A 24,410-nucleotide genomic window follows, 5' to 3' on the forward strand; every position below is an offset into this window, starting at 1 on the left:
GGAATAAACCCTAAAATTAAACATAAAAAACAAAATCGGTGACGTCAGGAAACATCATCACAAAGAATAATGAAAACTCAAATACATCCGCAAAGTACTGTGGATTCGGGGGTGGGGGGGGTCCAAAAGAACATTTCAAAATTGGGCTTGGCAGGCTAAAGAATGAAGGGTTTCAAAACCATGACAGGCAAGTGGAGTTACCGATATTACCGATGATCGAATTGATCCTTCAAACAGATTCAAGGGGATGAATGATCTCCTCCAACTCTTATATTTCGTAAGCTTTTGATTTTTACAATGTCGTGCAGAACAAAACACACTGCTCATAATTACATCATCACTATCTCTGACTTTTAATGACAAGTCCTGACTTTGTTTCAGTGTGTACATAAGGTTATTTAACAAAAGAATCAAATTTTACAAAATACAGGAAATGTTACATATTTCACCCCTTTCCAACAAACAAAGTACATTACAATTCAGTGGAAAACGAGATTATAAGGGGAATTTAAAAATCCAACAGCAAATCCAATTTTCCAAGTAGCAGTGCGCTTTAAAACCAAAGGGAAAATAAATCTGCATCTTGGGAATTGTGAGAAAACAGTTACATTAGCTGTATGTCCTGAGGAGTTATAGTGCAAAGTGCCATGACATTTCAATTCAAGTTAAATAGTTTCTGCTCCATCCTGAATTTTCAATAGTATCTCTCATCACTGATTTATACTGCTAAACATTTAGAATCTCTTCAATAGACACGTAATATTACAGACGGAAGAGCACGATGTTCTGATTTGTATTACTTTACCAAAAACCACAAATCAGAAGCTGCAAATTGATCAGATACACAGGGTACATATTTTTAAATAAACTTTGCAAAAGCACAGCTCTTGTAGGAAGACAAATTGTACATTAGAAGTCAAAAATCAGAAAAGATCATTTGGGCTGCGTAATGAGAATGTTTTTCTTCCCCCTTCCTTTATTTTAATCCATTGTTAAGGCGTTTGGTGGTAATGCATTAATTCCGTTTCACTCCACACAATCCTACACAACACTTATTTTGAAGTTGAGCCTTGGCAATGGGCTAATGGAAAATAAAATTTAACCCCTTAAAAATGTCCTTGGGGCATTTAAATCCAAGCTTCCTCTACATGTTGGTTACTTACATCAGGAGATACAGACTAGTGACACTTAAGGAACCAGTTCTTTAGATACACAATTGGTATGTCAAATGTTATGTTAATCCAACACATACTAGATGGATCTCTGCTCACACTCCATTATGACTGCAATCTCTTCTAAAGTACTTATAACAAATGATGATTCCATGGTCATGAACACGATCTGTAGAATGTTAGATGTAATGAAAATAGGGCAAAAAAATTAGCAATATTGATGAATAATTTAATTACATTTCTGTTATTTTTGCAGTTTGCTCCCAAGAAACCTGTTCAGGCATAAGATGATTTCCAAGAATTCGTAATATGCTAACCATGACAGTGTCCCTGCAGTAGTCACCCATGAGTTGAATCAATTCAACATCCAATAGCCCCATATACCCACACAATTACCAATAGGTGACAGTAATCAAGAGTGCAAATCCCTCCCCATTTTTCCCACTCCGTAGTTCATCGATGACAAAGCTAAATGCAATAGCCAATGTGATACAGAGCTGGAATTTTCCTGGTCCAAATTACTCAAGAGCATAAAAGTTTATTCACTGAGTTATTGGGTGTCCATAAAGCATTTAAAAACATAATAAATTTTTAACTGTTCAACCACTTGTGTATCAAAAATCCAAAACATTGCTGTAAAATAATGGCCAATTTAAAATCCGCAGAGAAGAGTCACAGTATCACTGCTTTCAAGCAGAATGCCTAGTACAATCAACAACAGATTGTGGTATCTTTGGGTCAGTGATCTGAAATGAACTCAGGAATGGTTCCGGTTGCCAACTGTGCCACCTTTCCCAAGAATATTCAGCACAATTAGCAACTACACCACACACTCAGTACTTTAATCAATGACACCACAACTGCCAAAGGCAGTGGAACTCTTTTCATTGCGAGCAAACACTTAACCATAAACAACATCAATAATAATCTAAATTCAAGCACAGATTTGCCTCAATACTACAGCACTAACTAGCCTGCAATGGCCTCCAAGTGAAACATTTACATTAAGGGTCCTTAGCATAAAAGTTGTTCTTTTCCAGAAATAGAACTAGAAAATTAAAAGGGCATTGAGGCTGTCACATGAGTCATTAGCTGTTAATAACAAGATATTCTGAATCACTAAGCTTTGAATCCTCATTTTAAAGGATGCATCACTGTCCTCCCCAGGATTTCAGCAGAAACAAAATGAGTGCACACACCAATTCCACTAAAAGACATCACTCCTAAACAAGTAGGACAGACACTGCCAGATAGTTTTCCAGTTCAAGTCCCGGCTAAGCATTCAGTGGGAAAGCACTGAAGCAAGTTAAAATCAAGACTGGAAGACAGCCAGTGCTTCCAGTTTGTACTTCCAAGTAGTGACTATGGAAATGCGGGCAGACATGAGGTGCTGGATGTGAACAGGACAGAACAGGCTCTCTTCTATTCATATTAGGTCTGATGAATCATCAATTCAGTAAGGGTTACAAAAACAGATGGAACAAAACCCAGGAAAAGCTTACCGAAGGAGATATGTGGAAAATCAAGATTCCCTTGGGTTGTACTTGGGGAGAGTGAGTATCTCCAATTACTCAAGTGCTTTTGATTGCAGATCTGTTACTTGTGCTGACCAGCTTGTAGGGATAAATAAAGAATGTCACACAAAATGGATCAAGATTATACAGGTCATTTTGCCACTGAGTTGATGAGGAAAGCAAGAAACAGGAAAATAAAATCACTAGCACAAGGGTCAGCTCTAATAATTCAGGCAACAAGAAATATTTGCTTTTGAAAAAAAATCAAGACAGTTCTACAAACAAAGTCAGGACAATTTCACACCCACCTACTTCTTAATTTTCAGTACAACCATTAGGTTTGGAGCTTTCTCTAAACCAACTGTCTCAAAATTGGTGGCCATGATTCCATGCAAGACATGACAAAATTTGTATTTGCTGTCATTTTAGAGGGCTATAGGAGGAAAGCAAAGAACAGGGGAAGAGTATATAACTTGACAGAGCACAGCAGATGAATACCTGCCTGCCACTCTGCAAAATTCTACAATCCCAATACCATGATAGCCCTGTTTCTGCATAGTTTTCCCCATTCTCTTATAAGGAGCTATGCTATGCTACAATAATAGTGTAGGTATTTTGGAAGCCAGATGACAAGTTAGAATACCTAAATACTACCATGAAAGTTTGAAAAAAAAAATCACCAATTAAAAGACAAAAATTACATACTTGTCAACAGGCCAAAATGGGAACAATCCTCTATGTCTTCAAATGTTTTCTAAAAGTTAACGTCCAGCTTTAAAGGCTTTAAGATTGGGATTGATGAATTAAATTGATAGACAGGGACTTGATTCATTGCTTCTTTTTTCACATTCCCACCCTCCAAAATAACTGCTGAGTTTTTACTCTCAGCATTGCCATTGTTGCAGCTTATTTTAGCCACAAAATTAGCGAAGTAGAAAGAATCCCTTGCCTGCAAACACTTTCCCTTTTATGTTTCAGCCAACCAGAAATTTAGATGGATCAAGTAATTAAATTTAAAGTGAGACTCTTTCAATACATAACTGACAAAAACCTCTCAATTCTGCCCTCCCACTTTAAAAAACTTCAACCGTCAGTAACAGGATTTCTGATTTTTTCCTCATATTTCCATTTAAAAGCTAAAATTTCCAAACATTAATCTAAACAATAAAATTAATAATTAGAAACAAGCTCAAAAGTGTGATCTGCATTTCTCCCGAGGAACCTTCATCGCTGCTCAAAAACTAGGGACCTTGCACCGGCATGGATGTTGGTAAGCAGAATAATCTTAATTTTGATCACTGTATTTGGATGACAGCGCGCGCAAGCAAGCCAATGCATGAGTGCAAGACAACAGATGGATTTGACTAAAGCAGCAATAGAGTCTGCAAACGAGGCATGATCTGGTTTTATTCCACTGGCATTCTGGTTGGGATGGGGGTTATTTTTCTCCATTCTGTTCCATTGATTTAAAGCTTGTAAAATGAGGCAAGGAATCAGACTTACAGGCTCCTGAATACGTGCAATGGGGAACTAATCTCAACCTTCAACATCCAAGTACATAATACACCGAATGTAGATGTTCTCCAATTGCTGCTCCGCCCTATGTAAAAGACATTCACAACCTCACTCATCCCTACGTTCCTTTGTGAGCTATGAACCTTTCACATCTGTGAAATAACAGGAATTTAGTGTCAATATTGTGATAAATACTAAATACATGCTAAATACTAAACCTGCTAACCTGAGATTCATATCCTTGAAGTACTGTCACTATTACATAGAGCAGTTTCAAAGGTAGGGCCATCTGCTGGTATGGCCAGAGTTATACATTTGCTTTATCAACTCAGCCATGACGATGCTAATAAAGCAAAATGTAAACACTTATGAACTAAAATAATATTTCACAACTTATTAGCAATTCTTATGCTTTATTTTTGCTGAAGCCAATCATTCACACAAGCACAATAAATAGTCAAATTCTACAGCTAATGAAAAATACTGTCAAAAGTTTCATTTTTAGACTTTGCAGGTTAAAAGATAAACTATAAACCTAACTCAGAAATATAAATTTATGTCCACAGTAAGCCGACCTAAAATCCACAAGTGACAAACAGATAAATATTGAAAGATAATTCACTTCATAGAGGCTTAACATTGCACTGTAGAGTGGTGCCATGTTTGATCCATATTACATATCAGGAAACAGAGTCAACTTTAAGTAGTCTTAGGTGATTTCACTGAAGTATAAATATTTCATATAAAGTTATAATATAAAACAAGACATGGACCCCTCACCCTCTTTCATAATTAGTGCTCAGAGGTTTCAATGGTCTACAACAGGAACACAAGGTTTTGGGTTAAAGACTCTCAGTACAGTCAGTATTGGGCTTACACAGCAGTTCAACTCTCCATTTCACAGTTTGCCAGATTTGAGGTCAGTACCAAGCAGGAAGTTACAAAGTGGACTCTAAATGTAAATTGACCAATTTAAATGGCAAGTGACAATAACTGCTGTATTTCCAACCTGTGTGACGATCAACAAGAGTCCAGCTGCATTAGAAGAATCAGAATTGTTTAAAGTAAAGCAAAGAAGTGCAGATACTGGAGATCTGAAACAGAAATTGCTGGCAAAACTCAGAAGGTCTGGCAGCACCTGTAGAGAGAAAGCAGAGTTAACTATTTGAGTCTGGTGACTAATTTCTGATAATTAGTCACCAGACTCGAACCATTAACTCTGACAAATAGCTGACATCGGTGAGGCAATGATTAGGCATTTCAAAAGTAAGGAATAAGCAAAATAAATTAAAATGGTATTGTCAAGATTTCCAATCTATTAACTACAAAATAAATATATTAAATAAACAAGTTTTCCAGAATGCCAAGATCAATTTTAAAAAACAGAATTTTGACATTTCTTGCTGTTTCAAAATGTTGATACTGTAGAGAAACTGAATCTTGCTTAAGACAGAGACATTGCTCAAACTTTTCATTGTGCCCTCATCAAGACAAACTTAAAATTTCAAACAATTGGTCGGCAAGTTCCATGTTGCTTTCTCCATGGGAACATCTTGACCAATCGGTATCAAACTGTCAACCATTACAGTCTCACATTCCCACTTGTTTGAAAATATTTCTTGAGGATCCAGACCTTCACTCTGAGCAACAATAATTTGACTGCAAATTGATCTGAAGAGTTAATGTGCTAACCAGCTTTAATAATTTGACATCATGTTGCAATAACTCTAATGTATTTATTCATCAAGTTTTTTTTAGTCAAATGTGAAGAAATATTTGAGTGTGGCAGGATAAAGGGAAAATATAGCCCTTTGTGTTCAGGTCACAGGCAGTCTCCCTGAAAACAACAGGCTGGATACATCAAACAGTGTACCCTACAGAACAGGGAGAAAGTGAGGACTGCAGATGTTGGAGATCAGAGCTCAAAAATATGTTGCTGGAAAAGCGCAGCAGGCATAAGCCCGAAACGTCGATTCTCCTTCTCCTTTGATGCTGCCTGACCTGCTGCGCTTTTCCAGCAACACATTTTTAATACCCTACAGAACACCTTTGGTTCAAACAGAATTATTAGCCAGGAAAATATACAGACTGTATAAGAACAGAACTCTGGTGTGTTTTACACAAGTGCCTGATTTATAGACAGGTCAGGCATATACATATTTGCAGTACTCACCTTCAGCATCTGAGTTGCTTTCTAGAATCGGTGATACACACTGATCCCTTTTGACATTCGCAACAGTTTTATCTCAAAATCAACAAAATGCTCAATCAAGTATCAGATTGGAGATCCAATTATTTACTGGATAACCCAGCTGCGCCATCACAGGACACATGATAAGATCACAAATTTTAATGGTCTACTTTTATGTCTTCTATTTAAAAATGGATCCACTGTTTGAATATAGAAAAAAGTATACTGCCAGTTACTTTGGCTGCATCTGACACGTACCTAACTCAGGGCCAATCAATGAGTTATAAAGCGTTATACTGCATCAACACTTTGCATTTCACTTTTTTTGTACAGAGCTTTCTAACATTTGGTATCTTACCATCTATTAAAACAACCCACAAAAAGCACAACTCTGACCAAGCCAAGTTTTGCTCAGCAGAATACCGTGTTCATTGTTCACTTTGCAGTACAAGCAAAGTCGGAAAGAGGAGTGCCACATTAAAAAGGTACAAGTCCAAACAGTCGATGACAACATTCCATAATTAACAGCATCCAAACCTTTAAATCAGCAGACAATGCTGGAGAAAAAGCGAGCACGTGAGCTCTGATTTGTGACCCCATACAACAGGACACCAGAAAACAATTGATTAGCATCTGGCGTTATGAAAAATGGGTTTTTAGAAGACAGAGTTAACTCTTAACTTAACACATTAAATTAAATCCATTACAAATCAACTTTTGTGACTTATTTTCAGAAGTTTGTTTAAGCCGCCCTCCAGAATATCACACCATTTGATAGAAGCATTGCATACAATCAGCACAGTAGTGGAAAGAAATGGGAATGGTAAGAAAATATACCTAAAAACTGAGCAAATCAATTTGCTAAAGCAATATGTTACAGACATACCTAGTACCGGTTTCATAAAGACTGATCTGAGCTATTGAGAATGTTAATGGATTTCTACAAACTCTTCCAATGCCTGAGGAATCTGGCTTTTATAACTGATGTTATGAACACGGACGGCTCGGGCAGCCAGGCACTTGAGGCTCATTTTCATCTGAGTCTTGAGGAGGATTTCAGACACACCAGTGGTGCTCTTGTCCAGCGGAGTCTTCTTCTGCTTATTGGTCATATCAGCATGAGCGCCAGCCTCCACCAGGCTGATGATGATGGCGTGCAGTGTGAGGAAGTCGCTGATGGGCCGGTTGTATTGCACAATAATGTGCAGGGGCCCATTGCCATCCTTATCCACAGCATTCATGTCAGCCCCACAGTCGAGCAGCAGTTTGGTGACCTGTGCACTGGGGAAGCTACACACGTCGTTGGTGTGAAAATCGTCCACTGGCGTGCCAGAGTTCACTGCCAGGTGCAGCAGGCTGGAGCCCTCTCGCGTCCGGGGATCCAGGTGGATCAGCTTGTAGATCTGCTTATTGATGCGGGCCCGTTCTTCCTCAGTGCACTGGGTTTTGGTGGAGATACACACGAGGTACAGGAAGGTAAAAATGTTTGACTCACAATTATCCATGGCTGCATGGAGGTCTACCTCAGAGGAGTCCTTGATCCTCGACAGTCCTCTTTCTATTTCCAGCACACTGCATTTCAATACTCTCTCCACGTCCTGGGGTTTCACTGGCTCATTCAAGTGTATCATCTGAGAAAAGACCTGAGCAAACCGCAAGAGATCTTTGTGGGTGTTTCGGTTTCCTTTCTGTCGCAAGTGCAAGGCATGGAGCCACAACTTTATGCACTGTTCAAACTCCATGTTGTCCGCATACACTGCCCCCCTGTAAATGATAGGGTGTGAAACATCGATATTGTCAGAGCCCAGAATCCGCTCACGGACAATCAGCCCTTCCATGTGGAGGGCGTCCCTGTCCTGTCGGATAGCCTCAAGTTCCGATAGAGTCCTACACTCAGTCCGCCCGCCATAAGCCTCGATGGAAGGCAGGGTGGATTTCTCCATTGGGTCGCTGGGTTCACGGTGTCGCTCAAGCATGGCCAGGTACAGATAGTGGTAGGTTTTCTCAATGTCATAGTTCTCCCGATCATTGGCGAAAGAGGCACCGAGCAGCTCCAGTGCTTCTATTCGGCTCCTTCGGTCGCAATCCACGTGTGACAGCAGCAGCTCCACCACATCTGCCTTGCAGCTCTCTGCCGCCACTTTGAGTGGAGTCATCCCATGGCCGTTCACCACCATAGTCGCCTGCCACTTCACCAGCTCCCTCACAATCTCCAGGTGGCCAGCTTCTGCAGCAAAATGCAGTGCAGTGGCTCCACACTGTGCCTTGGCATTGGGATCTGCGTGCTGCTCCAACAGATACCTGAGAAAACAAGACAGATATAGAGCTTAGGGCAGCAGCGGAAAAAAAACTGTAGACAATGGCAATCAGAAATATTCTGTTCAGTCACCATTTGTCAACAGAAACAGTTAACATATCACAGATTGTCAGAGGCCTAGAATCACTTATGCCACAACAAAGACGTTCCCTGCACATAGTAGATAAGGGCACAGACTGACGTAATTTAGCATTTTACAGTGAAAAACTCCAGGTTAAGTGTAACTTTAGATGCTCTGTTAAATGATCTTACCTGAAGCATTCATAACATTGCGAACCTCAGAAACCCTGGAGGGGTCAAGGAAGGATCTTTTTGCTTTGGACCTTGATTCAGCTTTCTCCTTCTCCTTTCAGGCCAATTTTCTGTCTTTGATATTTTACGCTTCTCTTTAGAAAGTGCTTACTCCTCAATGGGGTATAATTATTTTGTACCTGCTGCCATCAATTTACTATGAACAAGGCCCATGAAAAATCAGCAGTGGAATGAATGATAAATAAAGTTGCATTTTTCGATCACAGAATGCAATTGAACTGTGGAAGTTGATTGTATGATAACCAATTTGCCTTGTTTAGCTCAAAGCCATATAAACAGGAAGGTCCTGAGTTTGATCATTCCACTGCACTAAGCTAATTACAATCTAGATGAGCAGTTCAGCCTAACAGAAGTTAGCTGACTATCATTTCCCAGACACACAGATCAAAATAGGACAACATCAGGCTAAATTCCTCCAGTCCTACAAGCCTCTGAAATATCCTTTTTCCTCTCACTCTGGCTTTTGGGCATCCTCAATTCCTATGCTATAATTGGCAGCTATATTTTCAACTTCAAGGGCCCAAAGATGTGTAATTTCCACACTAAGCCTCACCCCACCCCTTCTCCTTTAAAGACATTCCTCAAAACATACCTTTTTGACCAACTTTCTGGTACCTATCCCAACATCGGAAGGATGTGGTTTGGTGTGAAAATTAGAACAATTTTTTTTTTGCTCCATTGAGATGTCTGGGATTTTTCACTCCTTTCCAAAGGGAATGTGTTATAGAAATGCACATTGGCAGATATTTTAAGAGTTCTGCAGGACAAGGATCTGAAGGAGAAGTGCATCATTCAAGCTAGCCAACACTGAGCTTTGACAGCTGCGAACATAATATCAGGTGTTTCTTTATGAAAAAGAGAAAATAAAACTCCAGGCATGTGAGAATTACATATCCAAATGCAGCATTAATGCTTACTTTTTTGTGTATGTACAGATAAAGCTCACCTTAGGAAATGAGACATTCCCCCCCTCTCCCTTGCAAAGTATTCCATTTAAAATAGTTCAAACTATGAATGGTGGTGAAATGGAAAAACACACAAAGGGAACAAATCCAAAACATATGTCTGAAAATATAACTGGTCACATCCCAGCATTCCTGTTATTACAGTAGTAATCTATGGATCTCATTAGTCAGTTTAAAACATCTGCAGGGCATTTTTCTCAAATTTAGGTCACAACTATGAACAACAATCTTAAGTGAATAAATGCACAGTTTACTCATTAGAACATTTTAACTGTGAAATAACCTGCATATATGGTACCTTTTTAAGCGCCAGTCACCAAACACTGAAGGTCCATATGAACAATAATGATGTAAACAAACAATGGCCTTTTTACAAATCTAAAGATCCAATGACAGCAGAGAGATGAACCTAGTTTTGCTGGTTTTGGTTAAGGAAGAACACTGGCACGGATGCCAGGTGGACTTTCTCCAGCTCTCCTCAAACATAACATGGGAGTTTTATATACATTTGGCTTTAACATCCCAAACTTGCCTGGAACAGTGCAGGATTCACTTGGTTTCACATTAGGATACCAGGACCACAATGATTAGTGTGCGTATCCTGACACTACTGGGTTATGGTACACTCCCACAAGTTGACTAATCAGGACCACTCTGTTAACCTCTACAAACTGCATCCAAACCAGAGTTATTTCCATCTCATTCTTGCAACAAACAGAGGATACTGATGCCTTAAAAGTGATATTGAAAAGCAATGTCCATCTTCTGAGAAACAAAGGTTTCTTTCTCTCACCCTATTCTCTAGTCCCACAACCTCCAGACCACTGCACTTTGTAGTGTTAGAAGAAAAACAACTTGTATTTATATATCACTTTACACAGGGAGATATTAGCAAGTTTTGAGAAGATTTCTAGATCAGGTTGAGAGTCTGGATGTAGGTTTGCTCACTGAGCTGGAAGGTTCATTTTCAGACATTTTATCACCATACCAGGTAATATCTTCAGTGAACGTCCGAATGAAGCACTGGTGGTGTAGCCCGCTTTCTATTTATAAGTTTGAGTTTCCTAGGGTTGGTGATGTCATTTCGTGTTTTTTTTCTCAGGGGGTGATAAACGGGATCCAAGTGTTTGTTGATAGACTTCCAGTTGGAATGCCATGCTTCCAGGAGTTCTCGTGCAAACCTGCATCCAAGACAGCATCGGTTTAGGGTGAGAGGGGAAAGATATAAAGAGAGACCTAAGAGGCAACTTTTTCATTCAGAGGGTAATACATGTATGGACTGAGCTGCCAGAGGAAGTGGTAGAAGCTAGTACAACTGCAACATTTAAGAGACATCTAGATGGGTATATGAATAGGAAGGGTTTGGAGGGATATGGGCCAGGTGCTGGCAACTGGGACTAGATTGGGATGGGATATCGGGCCAGCAAGGATGAGTTGGACCAAAGGGTCTGTTTCCGTACTGTACACCTCTATGACTGTTTGGCTTGTCCTAGGATCGATGTGTTGACCCAGTCAATGTGGTGTCTTCCCTCATCCGTATGTAAGAATACTAGTGAAAGTGGGTCATGTCGTTTTGTGGCTAGTTGATGTTCATGTATTTTGCAAGGTATTTTGTAAATGACATTAGTTTTGCTTGTTGCCTGTATAGGGTATTCAAGTTCATTTGTTGCTGTTTTAATGTGATGGTAGGTTTGTGGGCTACCATGATGCCAAGGGGTCTGAGTAGTCTGGCGGTCAGAAATTCAAAAGACGTTGCAAGGACTGTAACAAACACCACATTGGACAAACAGGCAGAATACTAGCCAGAAAACGACATGACCACTCTCACTAGTATCCTTACGTACGGATGAGGAAGGACTGGAACAACACATTCATCCCAGGACAAGCCAAAGAGGAACACACGAGAATTCCTAGAAGCATGGCATTCCAGCTGGAACTCTATCAACAAACACATTGACTTGGATCCCATTTACCACCCCCAAGAAAAAGAATTGGAAATGACATCACCAACCCTTCGGAAACTCAAACATATAAATAGAAAGCGGGCTGGCTACACCACCAGTGCTTCATTCGGATGCTCACTGAAGATATCACCTAGTATGGTGATGAAATGTCTGAAAACGAACCTTCCAGCACAGCAAGCAAACCTACGCCCAGAACAGGCAGATATTTCAAATTACTCTGTAGTGAATTAATTTATTTTTGAAACATTGTCATTGATGATTTGTAGGCAAGCCATGGAGCCATTGTACAAAAAGCAAGATCACACATACAGCAATAGAAGGGAGGACTTTTGATCAAGGGCCTCTTTTAAGATGAGGGACCAATGTCACATTCCTTTAGACAAGATGTTCCTTTGGTTTAATATTTTGTTTGATAAACTCCATTAAATCAGAAGTTCCTTAATTATAGTTGATGGTCAGTGTAGTATTGTCAGTGCTGTCCTGGAGAGAGAGCTGAAGCTGCAGGCTTCTGACTCAGAGACAAGATTGCACCTAAAGGTGATGCAGAAAAATGACATACCCATTGTTACACTAGACAGAAAAATCAATAAATATAGAAAAGCAGATATTAATGCAGGGTACTTTTATGTGGAAAACAAAATGTCCAAGCATTTCACAACTAAACAAATCCTCTGACTAAACAGCTAAATGAACACTAAGTGTCTAACTAAATATCTCACTGACAATATATAGCCTGAAACATGAAGGCAAAAAATAATAACAAACTGAATAAAAGAAGGATGGATCCAAAATTGAATCTTGAGCTCTGACAGAAAATGAATAAAAGGATGTAAACAAAGTTCAGGCACCCAGATTAATGTAATTTACATACACTTTTAAATTATGTTAATCAATGTAATTAATTTACAGCTAGATTACTCCTGTTTACTATCTATTATTGCTATATTAGTGAATATTTAAGTGCCAAGGTTCCCTGAACTCTCTGACAGCTTCAAGTTTGAAAAAGTGCTGACTTGGAAGCAGTGGGGTTTTATATATGAAAATAATTAACGATTACAGCGATTGCAAAAATATTTAGCTGACAAGCAATCTCACCCCACTTGGTGCATTGTTTTCAAAACCAAACCACCCCCCAGTGTACAAAATAGCCCATTAATTCAAAATTGTCCTTTTGCACGCAACAGAAAAATGGAATCATGCAGCTGTTTGAAGTCAGCAACTTAATTAGATCAGCATTTACCTCTCCTGAGGTTGCCAAAAGTCAGCAGCTATTAGAAATTAAATGATTTATGAATTAAATAGGGGAGGATTTGAAATGGTGCAGGAACAAGGGAATGCAGTTCTTACTGAGGAGCTTTAATGAAGTGCTGTAAGTTATGGGTAAATACAGGCTATCAATAAGCATGGAACACAGATGTAACGTAACGGCAAAGAACCAAAAAGGAGCTGAAATGATGGAATGAAGTGAAAGTTACCATTGTCCCAGACGGTACTCTCTCAGAGAAATATGACTGGTGATGAATTTCACCAGAGGGTCACCATGACTCAGACAGGGACTTCATGGTGACCTCCGTGGGTACAGGAATTGAACACATGCTTAGCATCACTCTGCATTACATATCAGACAATTAGCCAAAGAAATTGCAAAGAGATACACCTTTGACAACAAGTCTATCAGGAAACGGTCAGCATGTAATGTTCTGAAGACCCCATGAGGAAAAAAAGAGATGGTAGATCCAGTCACATTGTTCCCTGAACAGTCTGTCAAAGCCATTTGGCAGAATGCCCCGTTACGAGACCTTTGCAATAAGTGCCTAGACATAGCTTGGCTGGTGATGCAAAGGGCTGAAAATGTGTTGCTGGAAAAGCGCAGCAGGTCGGGCAGCATCCAAGGAACAGGAGAATCGACGTTTCGGGCATAAGCCCTTCTTCAGGAAATCCCCGAAACGTCGATTCTCCTGCTCCTTGGATGCTGCCTGACCTGCTGCGCTTTTCCAGCAACACATTTTCAGCTCTGACCTCCAGCATCTGCAGTCCTCGCTTTCTCCTGGTGATGCAAAGGGCACTGCTGTCAAATCCCTTCATGCATACCCAGTCTTTGTGCACCACTACACACTGCCCGCGAAGCAGCTACATAGATGAAGAGATCGTCACTCCTATCCTTCTGGGAAGTGTCTTTGCAAAGAAGGTCTGGAAAGGGATGCAGTGGTTTTTGTAAAGTTTGTCCCAGGCAGCTCCATGATGCAGGACTTTGTGCTCTACGCGTTGTTCCATGGGCGGCACATCAAGACAAACATTGACTGTGCCTGGAATAGCATCAATTCAGTGGAAGAAACTTGTTGGCCTCGACTAAATGTTGCAGATTAGCACATTCCAAGGTTTAGGCCTCCGTGATGGGGGATTCACTAAAATTTGGGGCAGCGGCCACCAAGAGTTAGTGGGGAAAGACTGCCATCTAGTATCCAGTCATCTTGTGGAAAGTATAAGAAGGGCCCAATTAGTTGTTGGACCCTCAAATGAACATAATTATAGTTACCAGGATAAGTAGAAAATGCCTTTGTTTTTGCAACTGTAGAGAAGCTCTGAGAAATGTCAAATTTCCAATTTTGTTTTGTTTTACTCTCTGCAAATACAATTCAGAATCTACAGATTTATACATGACTTTTATAAATAAATTATATTTCTGAAATTTTTGTAACAACTGGCCAACTGACCTAATGGACACTCAAAAGTTTACAATTCCACATCAAGTTAGAATGATCAACTGATTAAAAGGCTTAGTATTGAAGGACCAAGAGGAAGGAATAAAATGAGTATGAGGTTCATTGGATAGCTACAACAGCTCAAAATTAGACTAAGCTAAGAATCTCAGGGTTGTTTAACTGGAGCAAACGGTGCCCGTATATTCTTTGGGTATTCGTTTCTGTTCACGATGTGTGCATGCAAAGATTTTATTTCGCTGTGACCTATGCAATTATGATTCAGTAGCCAGAATTTGAAATCATCATGTATTTTAACATCAGCATTAACCCATTTATTATTTTGGAGTTAATATACTGCTAAACCACACACATGCACAGTTCCTTCCTATCCTACCGGTATAATGTTACTCTCAGTGCAGGCATCTTTACATATACCTCTGCACACCACATTCTTCACCAATTACAGCAACTTGAGTTTTAATGCCCCTAATAAATACTACATGCGCTAACACCCTTTGTAAGTGTCCTCGAGTTGTTACCTCTCCTGGTCAGATTACCATTTCAGCACATTCCCATTTGTTATTAGCCTCCTTGTTCAAATATAAACTGCCAGGGAAGGGTCTGGCAGGACACGGATAGTGCCCCTACCCTTCAAATGGAAAGTTCAGGTTCAAGACCCCAACAGAGAACAAATCAGGAGATAATTAGGTGGTGTAAAAAAAACACATTAATCATGGGTTACTTTCACCTTCGCGTAGACTAAGATATTCAAAGTGACAGATGAGGCAAATGGGGAAGAATTCACTGAGCGTATTTGGGACAGTTTTCTAGAACAATATGCTGTGGATTCAACCAATAATCAGGCTATTTTTGGATGCACTGAGGTATAATGGGGCAGGTTTGATAAATGATGGCAGAGTAAAAGATTCCCTCATGATCAGTGACCATAACATGCTAGAATTTAGCATTAAACATGAGGGAGAACTTGGGTCAGAAACAACAGTTCTGGATATAGGTTTGCTCGCTGAGCTGAAAGAGTCATTTTCAGATGTTTTGTCACCATACTAGGTAACATCTTCAGTGAGCTTCTGGATGAAGCACTGGTAGTGCAGCACGCTTTCTATTTATAAGTTTGGGTTTCTTGGGTTGGTGACATCATTTCCTCTTCTTTTTCTCAGGGGGTGGTAAATGGGATCCAAGTCAATGTGTTTATTGATAGAGTTCCGGTTGGAATGCCATGCTTCTTGGAATTCTCCTGCATGTGTTTGGCTTGTCCTAGGATGGATGTGTTGTCCCAGTTGAAGTGGTGCCCTTCCTCATCCGTATGTAAAGATACTAGTAAAAATGGGTTGTGTCTTTTTCTGGCTAGTTGATGTTCATGCACCCTGGTGGCTGGTTTTCTGCCTGTTTGTCCAATGTAGTGTTTTACAAATCTTGCAAGGTATTTTGTAAATGACATTAGTTTTGCTTGTTGTCTGTATAGAGTATTAGATTAGATTAGATTACTTACAGTGTGGAAACAGGCCCTTCGGCCCAACAAGTCCAAACCGACCCGCCGAAGCGCAACCCACCCAGACCCATTCCCCTACACCTAACACTACGGACAATTTAGCATGGCCAATTCACCTGACCTGCACATTTTTGGACTGTGGGAGGAAACCGGAGCACCCGGAGGAAACCCACGCAGACACTGGGAGAATGTGCAAACTCCACACAGACAGTTGCCTCAGGCAGGAATTGAACCCAGGTCTCTGTCGCTGTGAGGCAGCAGTGCTAACCACTGTGCCACCGTGCCGCCCTTATTCAAGTTCATTAGCTACTGTTTTAGTGTGTTGGTGGGTTTGTGGGCTACCACAATGCCAAGAGGTCTGAGTAGTCTGGCAGTCATTTCAGATGTCTTTGATATAGGGGAAGAGTGGCTAGGATTTCTGGATGCATTTTGTCTGCTTGTTTGGGTTTGTTGCTGAGAAATGGACTGTGTTCATTAGGTACCCATTCTTTTTCAAATTACCCATTTCATGGCATCATGGTAGGCCACAAACCCACCAACACACTAAAACAGCAGCTAATGAATTTGAAAGACCCTATACAGACAACAAAACTAATGTCATTTAAAAATACTTTGCAAGGAGTGTAACAAACACTACATTGGACAAACAGGCAGAAAACTAGCCACCAGGATACATTAGCATCAACTAGCTACAAAAAGACATGACCCACTCTGTCTAGTATTCTTACATACAGAGGAGCAAGGACACTACTTCGACTGGGACAACACATCCATCTTAGGACACGCCAAATAGACACGCACAAAAATTCCTAGAAACATGGCATTCCAAACGGAATGCTATCAACAAACACATTGACTTGGATCCCATTTACCACCCCCTGAGAAAAAGAACAGGAAATAACATCACCATTGGAAATGACATCATCGACCCAAGGAAACTCAAACATATAAATAGAAAGCGTGCTACACCCACCAGTGCTTCATCCAGAGGCTAACTGAAGATGGTACCTAGTATGGTGTGGAAACATCTGAAAACGAACCTTCCAGCTCAGCAAGTAAAGCTACATCCAGAACCTCAACCTGAGCTACAAATCTTCTCAAATGTCGCTTGAAACAGTGGTGCTAAGTTTAAATAAGGGTAATCACAAAGGAATGAGAGGAGAATTGGCTGGAATGGACCAGGAAAGGAGTTTAGCAGCAAAACAGTTGAGGAACTACATTTCAGAAAATAGTTTATAATGACATAATCGAGTGATGATGAAGGATTTGAGGAAGGGAATAAGCCTACTATGGTTAGCCAGGGAAGTTAAGGATAGTATCAGATTGAAAGGAAAAACATACAATGTGACAAAGATCAGCGATAAACCAGAGAATTGAGTACGTTTTAGAAACAAAAGACAACCAAATAAAAAAGGGGAAAAAAAAATCACAATAAATTTGCAGTATTATCAAGGTTGATAGCAAAAGTTTCTTTAAATATATAAAAAGGGAGATGCCAAAATGAACATAGGTCCCTTAGAGAATGAGACAGGGGGATTAGTAATGAGGAATTAGGAAATTGCACAGGAGTTGAATAAATATTTTGTTTCTGTCTTCACTGTAAAGACATGAACAGCATTACAAAATTACTAAATATTCAAGGCACAAGAGACGGAGAGAAACTAACTTGAATAACTAGAGAAAACCTCCTCTAAAAACACCATTCCTGATGAAGAGCTTATGCTTGAAATGTCGACTCCCCTGCTCCTTCCATGATGCCTGACTGCCTGTACTTTTCCAGCGCCACACTTGACTTAAAATGCCAGGCAGAGTAGGCAATGGACTAAATGCAGGTAAATGGGATTAGAGTAGTCTGGTATTTGAGATTTGCATAGACATGGTGGGCCTCTTTCTTTGCTGAATGAGATGGTAATGAGCAAGATAGATGAAGGGGAAACAGTGGATGTAATATATTTCAATTTTCAGAAGGTGATTTATAAAATAAAATACATTAGGCTACTTAAGATAAATGCCCCTGGTGTTAGAGTATACCATGGATAGAGGATTGGCTAACTACTAGAAGTCAGAAAGTTGGGAGAAAGGGGGCATTTCAAGATGGCAAATTGTAAAAAGTGGTATGCCACAATGATTTATGACATATATTAATTGCCTGGAGCCAGAAAGTGAACGTATGTAGCGAAGTTTGCAAATGACTCAAAAATAGGTGGGAAAGCAAGTGGTGCAAATGACAGAGCCTCCAGAGAAATATACAGGTTAAAAAATGGGCAAAAACTTCACAAATGTGTAATATATAGAGAAAATGTTTTATGTGGGGAGGTGGGGAGATTGGGTTTGTATTCATTGGAGTATAGAAGAATAAGAGGCAAAGTCATTGAAACATACAAAATTCTTGGGACTTGACAGGGTAAATGCGAAAAGGTTCTTTCAGCTTTCTGGAATCTCTGAGACCAGAGGAGGTTGCACATTAAGACAGATGAGGAAGAATATCTTCTCACCTGGGGTAGCAAATCTGTAGAATTTTTTCACGACATGGGCTGGGTCATTAAGTATATTCAAGGCTGAGATGGACAGATTTTTGAATCAGGAGGAAGTGAGGACTGCATATGCTGGACATCAGAGTCAAAAGGTGTGGTGCTGAAAAATAGTACTGACTTTTTTTTATCAGTAAGGGAATCAAGGGTTTTGGAAAAAGACAAAATTTGAGCTACATCAGATCAGCCAAGATTTATTGAATGGAGAGCAGACTCAATGGACTACTTTGGCTACTACACCATATGGTTTGGCCCAGAGATGGTAAACACTCAGATTGCTCCTGTCTGTCTACTCCAAATTATTTGCAATTCTTTGAGCTGAACATAACCAAATCAATGACTCTAATTTTTTCAGGTTGAAAGACTGCCCCACCGCCTCATGCCCAGCCACAAGTTCCTCCCATCCTCACACCAATCCTGAGCAGCCTATCCTAACACCCCCATGCCCTGAATCCTCACACCTCTCCCAATATGTTATTCCATCGTTATGTGCCATTATCCCCACATATCCTTGGAGTGTCAGAGGCTGAGTGGTCACCTTACAGAAGTTAGTAAAATTATGGAGAGGCATGGCTACGATTTTTTCCCCCAAGAATAACAGATTCCAAATGAAAAGCCAAGGTCTTTAGCAGATTCCAAACCAAGGTTTAGGGTGAGGGTGGCAAGATATAAAAGGGACCCAAGGGGCAACTTTTTCAGTGGTATGTGTATGGAACGAGCTGCCAGAGGAAGTGGTGGAGGCTGGTACAATTACAGCATTTAAAAGGCATCTAGATGGGTATATGAATAGGAAGGGTTTAGAGGGATATGGGCCAAGTGCTGGCAAATGGGACTGGATATCTGGTCTGCATGGACGGGGTTGGATGGAGGTGTCGTGTTTCTGTGCTGTACATCTTGCTGACTGTGTATCATAGTGGCCCCGGCCCGCGGGGAGCCGCTCCTACCTGACCACCTCGGCGTGCCCCTTGTAGGCGGCGATCATCAGGCAGGTGTTGTCGTATTTGTTGGCGATGCGGATGTCCGCGCGGTTCTCCACCAGGTAACGGACAATGTCCAGGCGGCCGTCGAAGCACGCGGCCCGGAGCGGGGTGGAGTTGGTGGCCGTGGTGTGGTTAACATTGGCGCCGTTAGCGACCAGGAGCCGGACGACCGGGAGGTGGCCAGCTCCCGCCGCGCACCACAGCGCGGTGGCGCCGTCAATGACATAACCATCAAAGCGGACGGTGCCGGTCTGCTCGGTCTCCACCCGGTAATGTTCCAGCAGCAGCTTCACCACCTTGGCGTGGCCGTTACGGGCGGCGGCGATGAGCGGGGTGGCTCTCTGCCCGGAGCCAGGGCCGACCCCGACCCCAGGCCCAGCTCCAGGCCCCGGGCTCACCTGCGCCAACAGCCGCCGGCTCTCGGCCTCCGAGCGGTTGAGCAGCAGCGCGGCCAGTGTCAGGACGCGGCCCTCACTCGCCGCCTTGTACACATAGGCCGCCAGCGACTCCATCAGCCGGCGGCTCCTCTCCTCATCGCCGCTGCCTCAGGTCACCCGCCGCCGGCGGACGCACCGCCCGTTCCCGCTCGGTTCCAACCCGTGCACCGCCCCCAAACCTTCCCCACGGCTCTTCCGGCTGTGGAGTGTGCAACCCTGACTGGCTTCCGGGTGGAACAAACACACTGCTTTACAAAGTCTGAATAAATCCCTCACTCTTTCAACAAAAAACTATTTCTCTTTCCTTTTTATGTTTTAAATATATTTTCTAATTCCTCTTCACACTTTAAACGAGCTTTATTTTTACTGTTTCAAATACATCTTCTAATTCCGCTTTGCACTTTATACTGTCTACTTTTTTCTTTATGTTTTTAAGTATTCTAATTTCCTCATCAGTTTATTCACTTTGGTGCTTGAAATACATTTTTAATTCCCACACTATCTTCCCCCCATGCTTTGAATACATCTAACTTCCCCTTCACACTTTAAAGCAAACTTTCCCAATTTTTCTTTCAAACTTAAAAGCATGTTCAAATGTTTCCCCCTTTTACTCTTTAAAACAAGATTCCTTAAATCCCACTTTCACTTTACAAACTTTCCCAATTCTCCCTTTATATTTTATTTTAAGAAAAGCTTCCCTCAAACCCCTGCCCCCACTTATACTTTGAAGCAAACTTCCCTAAGTTTTCATTGAACTGGATAGCAAGCTTTCTTAATTCCTCTTTACACTTTAAAATAAGCTTTTCCAATTCTCCCTTTCATTTTAATTCAAAATTTCACAAAAATCCCTCTGCAATTCTCACTTTAAAACAAGCCTTTCTTTCCTTATAGAAACAAACTGCTGGAGAAATTCAGTAGGTCTGGCAGCACTTGCATCGAAAGAAACAGTTAACATTTCCAGTCTAATATGACTTCAGAACAAAAGAAGAACCATTCTAAGAAGTCATACTGGACCCAAAACATCAACTCATTTTCTTTCTCCGGTGATGCTACTGCTGGACCTGCTGAGTTTCTCCAACATTCTGTTTCAGATTTCCAACATCCACCATCTTCTGCTTTTGTTCACTTTCCTGATTCTTCACTTAAACGTTTAACAACCCTTCTGACCTTTTTCCCACCTTGCCAGTTCTGTTATAGAGCATATACCTGGAGGAATTATCACATAACCCCATCAAGTCCAAGATTTTTTCCTCCAGATCTGCAATGTTGTTATAGTGAATTATCAAAATCTTTTTAAAGTAAATGAAAAACAACATGATATTTCTGTTTTTTCACCCTCTATTGCTCATAGATGTGTTTGAGATCTAATTCCTGGAGATTTTCTTTCTTTTGTAGAATCCCTACAGTGTGGAAACAGGCCATTCTGCCCAACAAGTCCACACTGATTCTCCAAAGAACATCCCACCCAGACTCACATCCCTATTCCATCCTTGCATTTTCCATGGCTAATACTCCTAACCTACACATCCATGGATGTTATGGGCAATTTAGTATGGCCAATCTATCTAACTTATACATCTTTGGACTGTGGGAAGAAACCCATATAGACACAGGGAGAATATGCAAATTCCACACAGTCACCCAAGACTAGAATTGAACCCAAGTACCAGGTATTGTGACGCAGCAGTGCTAACCACTGAGCTACCTTGCTGCTTCTTGGACAGTTGGCAACCCATAATTAATACTGGCTGCTCATTTTAAAGTTGTAGCTCATGGAACTAACATGATAGAATGGTATGGCACAGGAGACTATTCAACCAAACACGTCAGTGCTGGCCCTTAATAAAAGCTAACCAGCAAATTACAATCGCTGGTTTTTTCCTCACCTGCAAATGCTTTCTTGCCCATAGTCTATAAACGAGCAGGTCAGAAACAGCTGACACCTGTACATATGCTAATCACGGGAGCAACGCTTTCTCTGCAATCATCGGCACATCCCATTTGCAAAACAAAACTACTGCCAAAAATTGACACTGTGTGCAATTGTCAAACAATTCTGGCCAAAATTACTTTTCACTCTCACCTCCTCACCATCCTGCTAGTCCATTAATTTGCAACTTTGGAGAAGGTTTGGAGCTCAGCTTGCAGATCAGGTTGTAAGTTTGCTTGTTGAGCTGGTAGATTTGTGCTAAGACGTTTCATCACCATGCTAGGTAACATCATCAGTGAGCCTGCAATGAAGCACTGGTGTTCTGTCCCTCTTGCTATTTATCTGCCTTGGTCTGTTGTGGTGGGTGATATCACATCTGGCTCTTTTTCTGAGAGGTTGGTAAATGGGGTACAAATCGATATGTTTGTTAATGGAATTCCGGTTAGAATGCTAGGCATCTAGGAATTCTCCTGTGTCTTTAGTCTGTTGCAGGACGGATGTATTGTCCCAGTCAAACTGGTGTCCCTTTTCATCTGTGTATATGGATTCTAGTGATGTTGGTCATGTCATTTGGTGGCTGCTTGGTGCTCATGTAACCTAGTGGCTAGTTTCCTGCCCATCTGCCCAATGTAATGTTTGTTGCAGTCCTTGCAGGGTATTTTGTTATATGACTTTTGTTCTGCTGGTTGTTGGTACAGGGTCCTTAAAATTCATCAGGAGCTGTTTCAGTGTAGTGGCAGGTTTGTGGGCTACTGTGATGCCTAGGGGCTGGAGTAGTCCGGTCGTCATCTCCAAGATGTCTTTAATGTGTGGCAGGGTGGCAAGAGTCTCTGGGTGTGTTGTATCTTCTTGTTTAGGTCTGTTGTGTAGGCACGGTGGCACAGTGGTTAGCACTACTGCCTCACAGCGCCAAAGACCTGGGTTCAATTCCCGCCTCAGGCGATTCTCTGTGTGGAGTTTGCACATTCTCCCCGTGTCTGCGTGGGTTTCCTCCGGGTGCTCCGGTTTCCTCCCACGCTCCAAAGATGTGCAGGTCAGGTGAATTGGCCATGCTAAATTGCCCGTAGTATTAGGTAAGGGGTAGATGTAGGGGTATGGGTGGGTTGCGCTTTGGTGGGGCGGTGTGGACTTGTTGGGCCGAAGGGCCTGTTTCCACACTGTAAGTAATCTAATCTAATCTAATTGGCGGACTGCGCTTATCGGGATACAAAGATACATGAGCACCAAGCAGCCACCAAAAGACATGACCAACTATCAGTAGTATACATGCACACTGATGATGAGGGAAACCAGTTTGACTGAGACAATATATCCATCCTGGGACAGGCTAAACAAAGACATGCACAGGAATTCCTAGAGACCTGGCATTCAACCCGGAACTCCATGAACAAACATATCGATTTGGACCCCATTTACCAACTTCTCAGAAAAAGAACTGGAAATGTTATCACCCACTATAACAGACCAACACACATAAATAGAAAGGGGGCAGAACACCAGCGCTTCAACAGAGGCTCACTGATGATGTTACCAAGCATGGTGATGAAACGTCTGAGAACAAATCTACCAGCTCGCGAGCAAACTTATCACCTTCATTAATTTATTACGCACCTCCCAGTTTATTCTCTTGCCCCGAATGTCCCCCTCATCATAAACTCTCTCCCATCAATGTTACCATGCACAGCTTGCAGAGGCAGCAAACACTTCTGATGCCTGTCACCCAAGCACATGACATTCAGGTACTAAATGAAGCTCACAGCCACCTGGGTACTGTTTCATGAAAGAGGGACATTTTGCAGGTTCAAAACATGTCAATTCCTGCCACACCCCTGTTAATGATTCAATATGTGAGTTTAGTAATCTATTCCACTAGGAGAGGCGTCACAGCTGAACAGAAACTAATCCTCACTTAATGTCCAGTTAAAGACTATAATATCAGGAAAGCCAATGGGAAAAAGGTGCTGACTTATTACTTCCAATGGTGAGAAAGATCAAAGGATATGAGTTCACACTAGATTCAAATATTTTCATCTCCAATCTTTGCAGCCCCTCAATCATAGTTCTCTACTGACCTAATGCTGGTCTCTGAGTAACACTGATTTCAACCAGTTAGCTACTAGTCTAATGTCTCTCCAACTGAGCCTTGTAGTTCTCGGACTTGCTTTTTCTCATTCACTCAATAGGCCAGCGTGTATTGCCAATCTCTAGTTGCTCTTGAGAAGGTGACGGTGAGGAGCCTTCTTAAACCTCTGCAGTCCATGTTCTGTAGGTCTAGGATTTTGACCCAGTGACATTGAAGGAAACGGTGATATTTCCAAGCCAGGATGGTGAGTGATTTGGTGGGGAACTTGCAGACGGTGGTGTTCCCTT

General features: G+C 41.3%; 1 protein-coding gene across 1 annotated transcript; it reads right to left on the bottom strand.

The window, feature by feature from the left end:
• Nucleotides 1-329: 329 nt before the first annotated feature.
• On the bottom strand, nt 330-21,094 carry fem1b (fem-1 homolog b). Its single transcript, XM_072565259.1, has 2 exons — nt 19,638-21,094; nt 330-8,693 (listed from the first exon to the last, which is right to left on the bottom strand). Exons 1-2 carry the CDS (start codon nt 20,183-20,185, stop codon nt 7,322-7,324), a joined length of 1,920 nt encoding a protein of 639 aa, XP_072421360.1. The 5' UTR covers nt 20,186-21,094; the 3' UTR covers nt 330-7,321.
• Between the last annotated feature and the right edge of the window lie 3,316 nt (nt 21,095-24,410).

Source organism: Chiloscyllium punctatum, chromosome 48, assembly GCF_047496795.1.
Source record: "Chiloscyllium punctatum isolate Juve2018m chromosome 48, sChiPun1.3, whole genome shotgun sequence".
NCBI classification, from domain to species: Eukaryota; Metazoa; Chordata; class Chondrichthyes; order Orectolobiformes; family Hemiscylliidae; genus Chiloscyllium; species Chiloscyllium punctatum.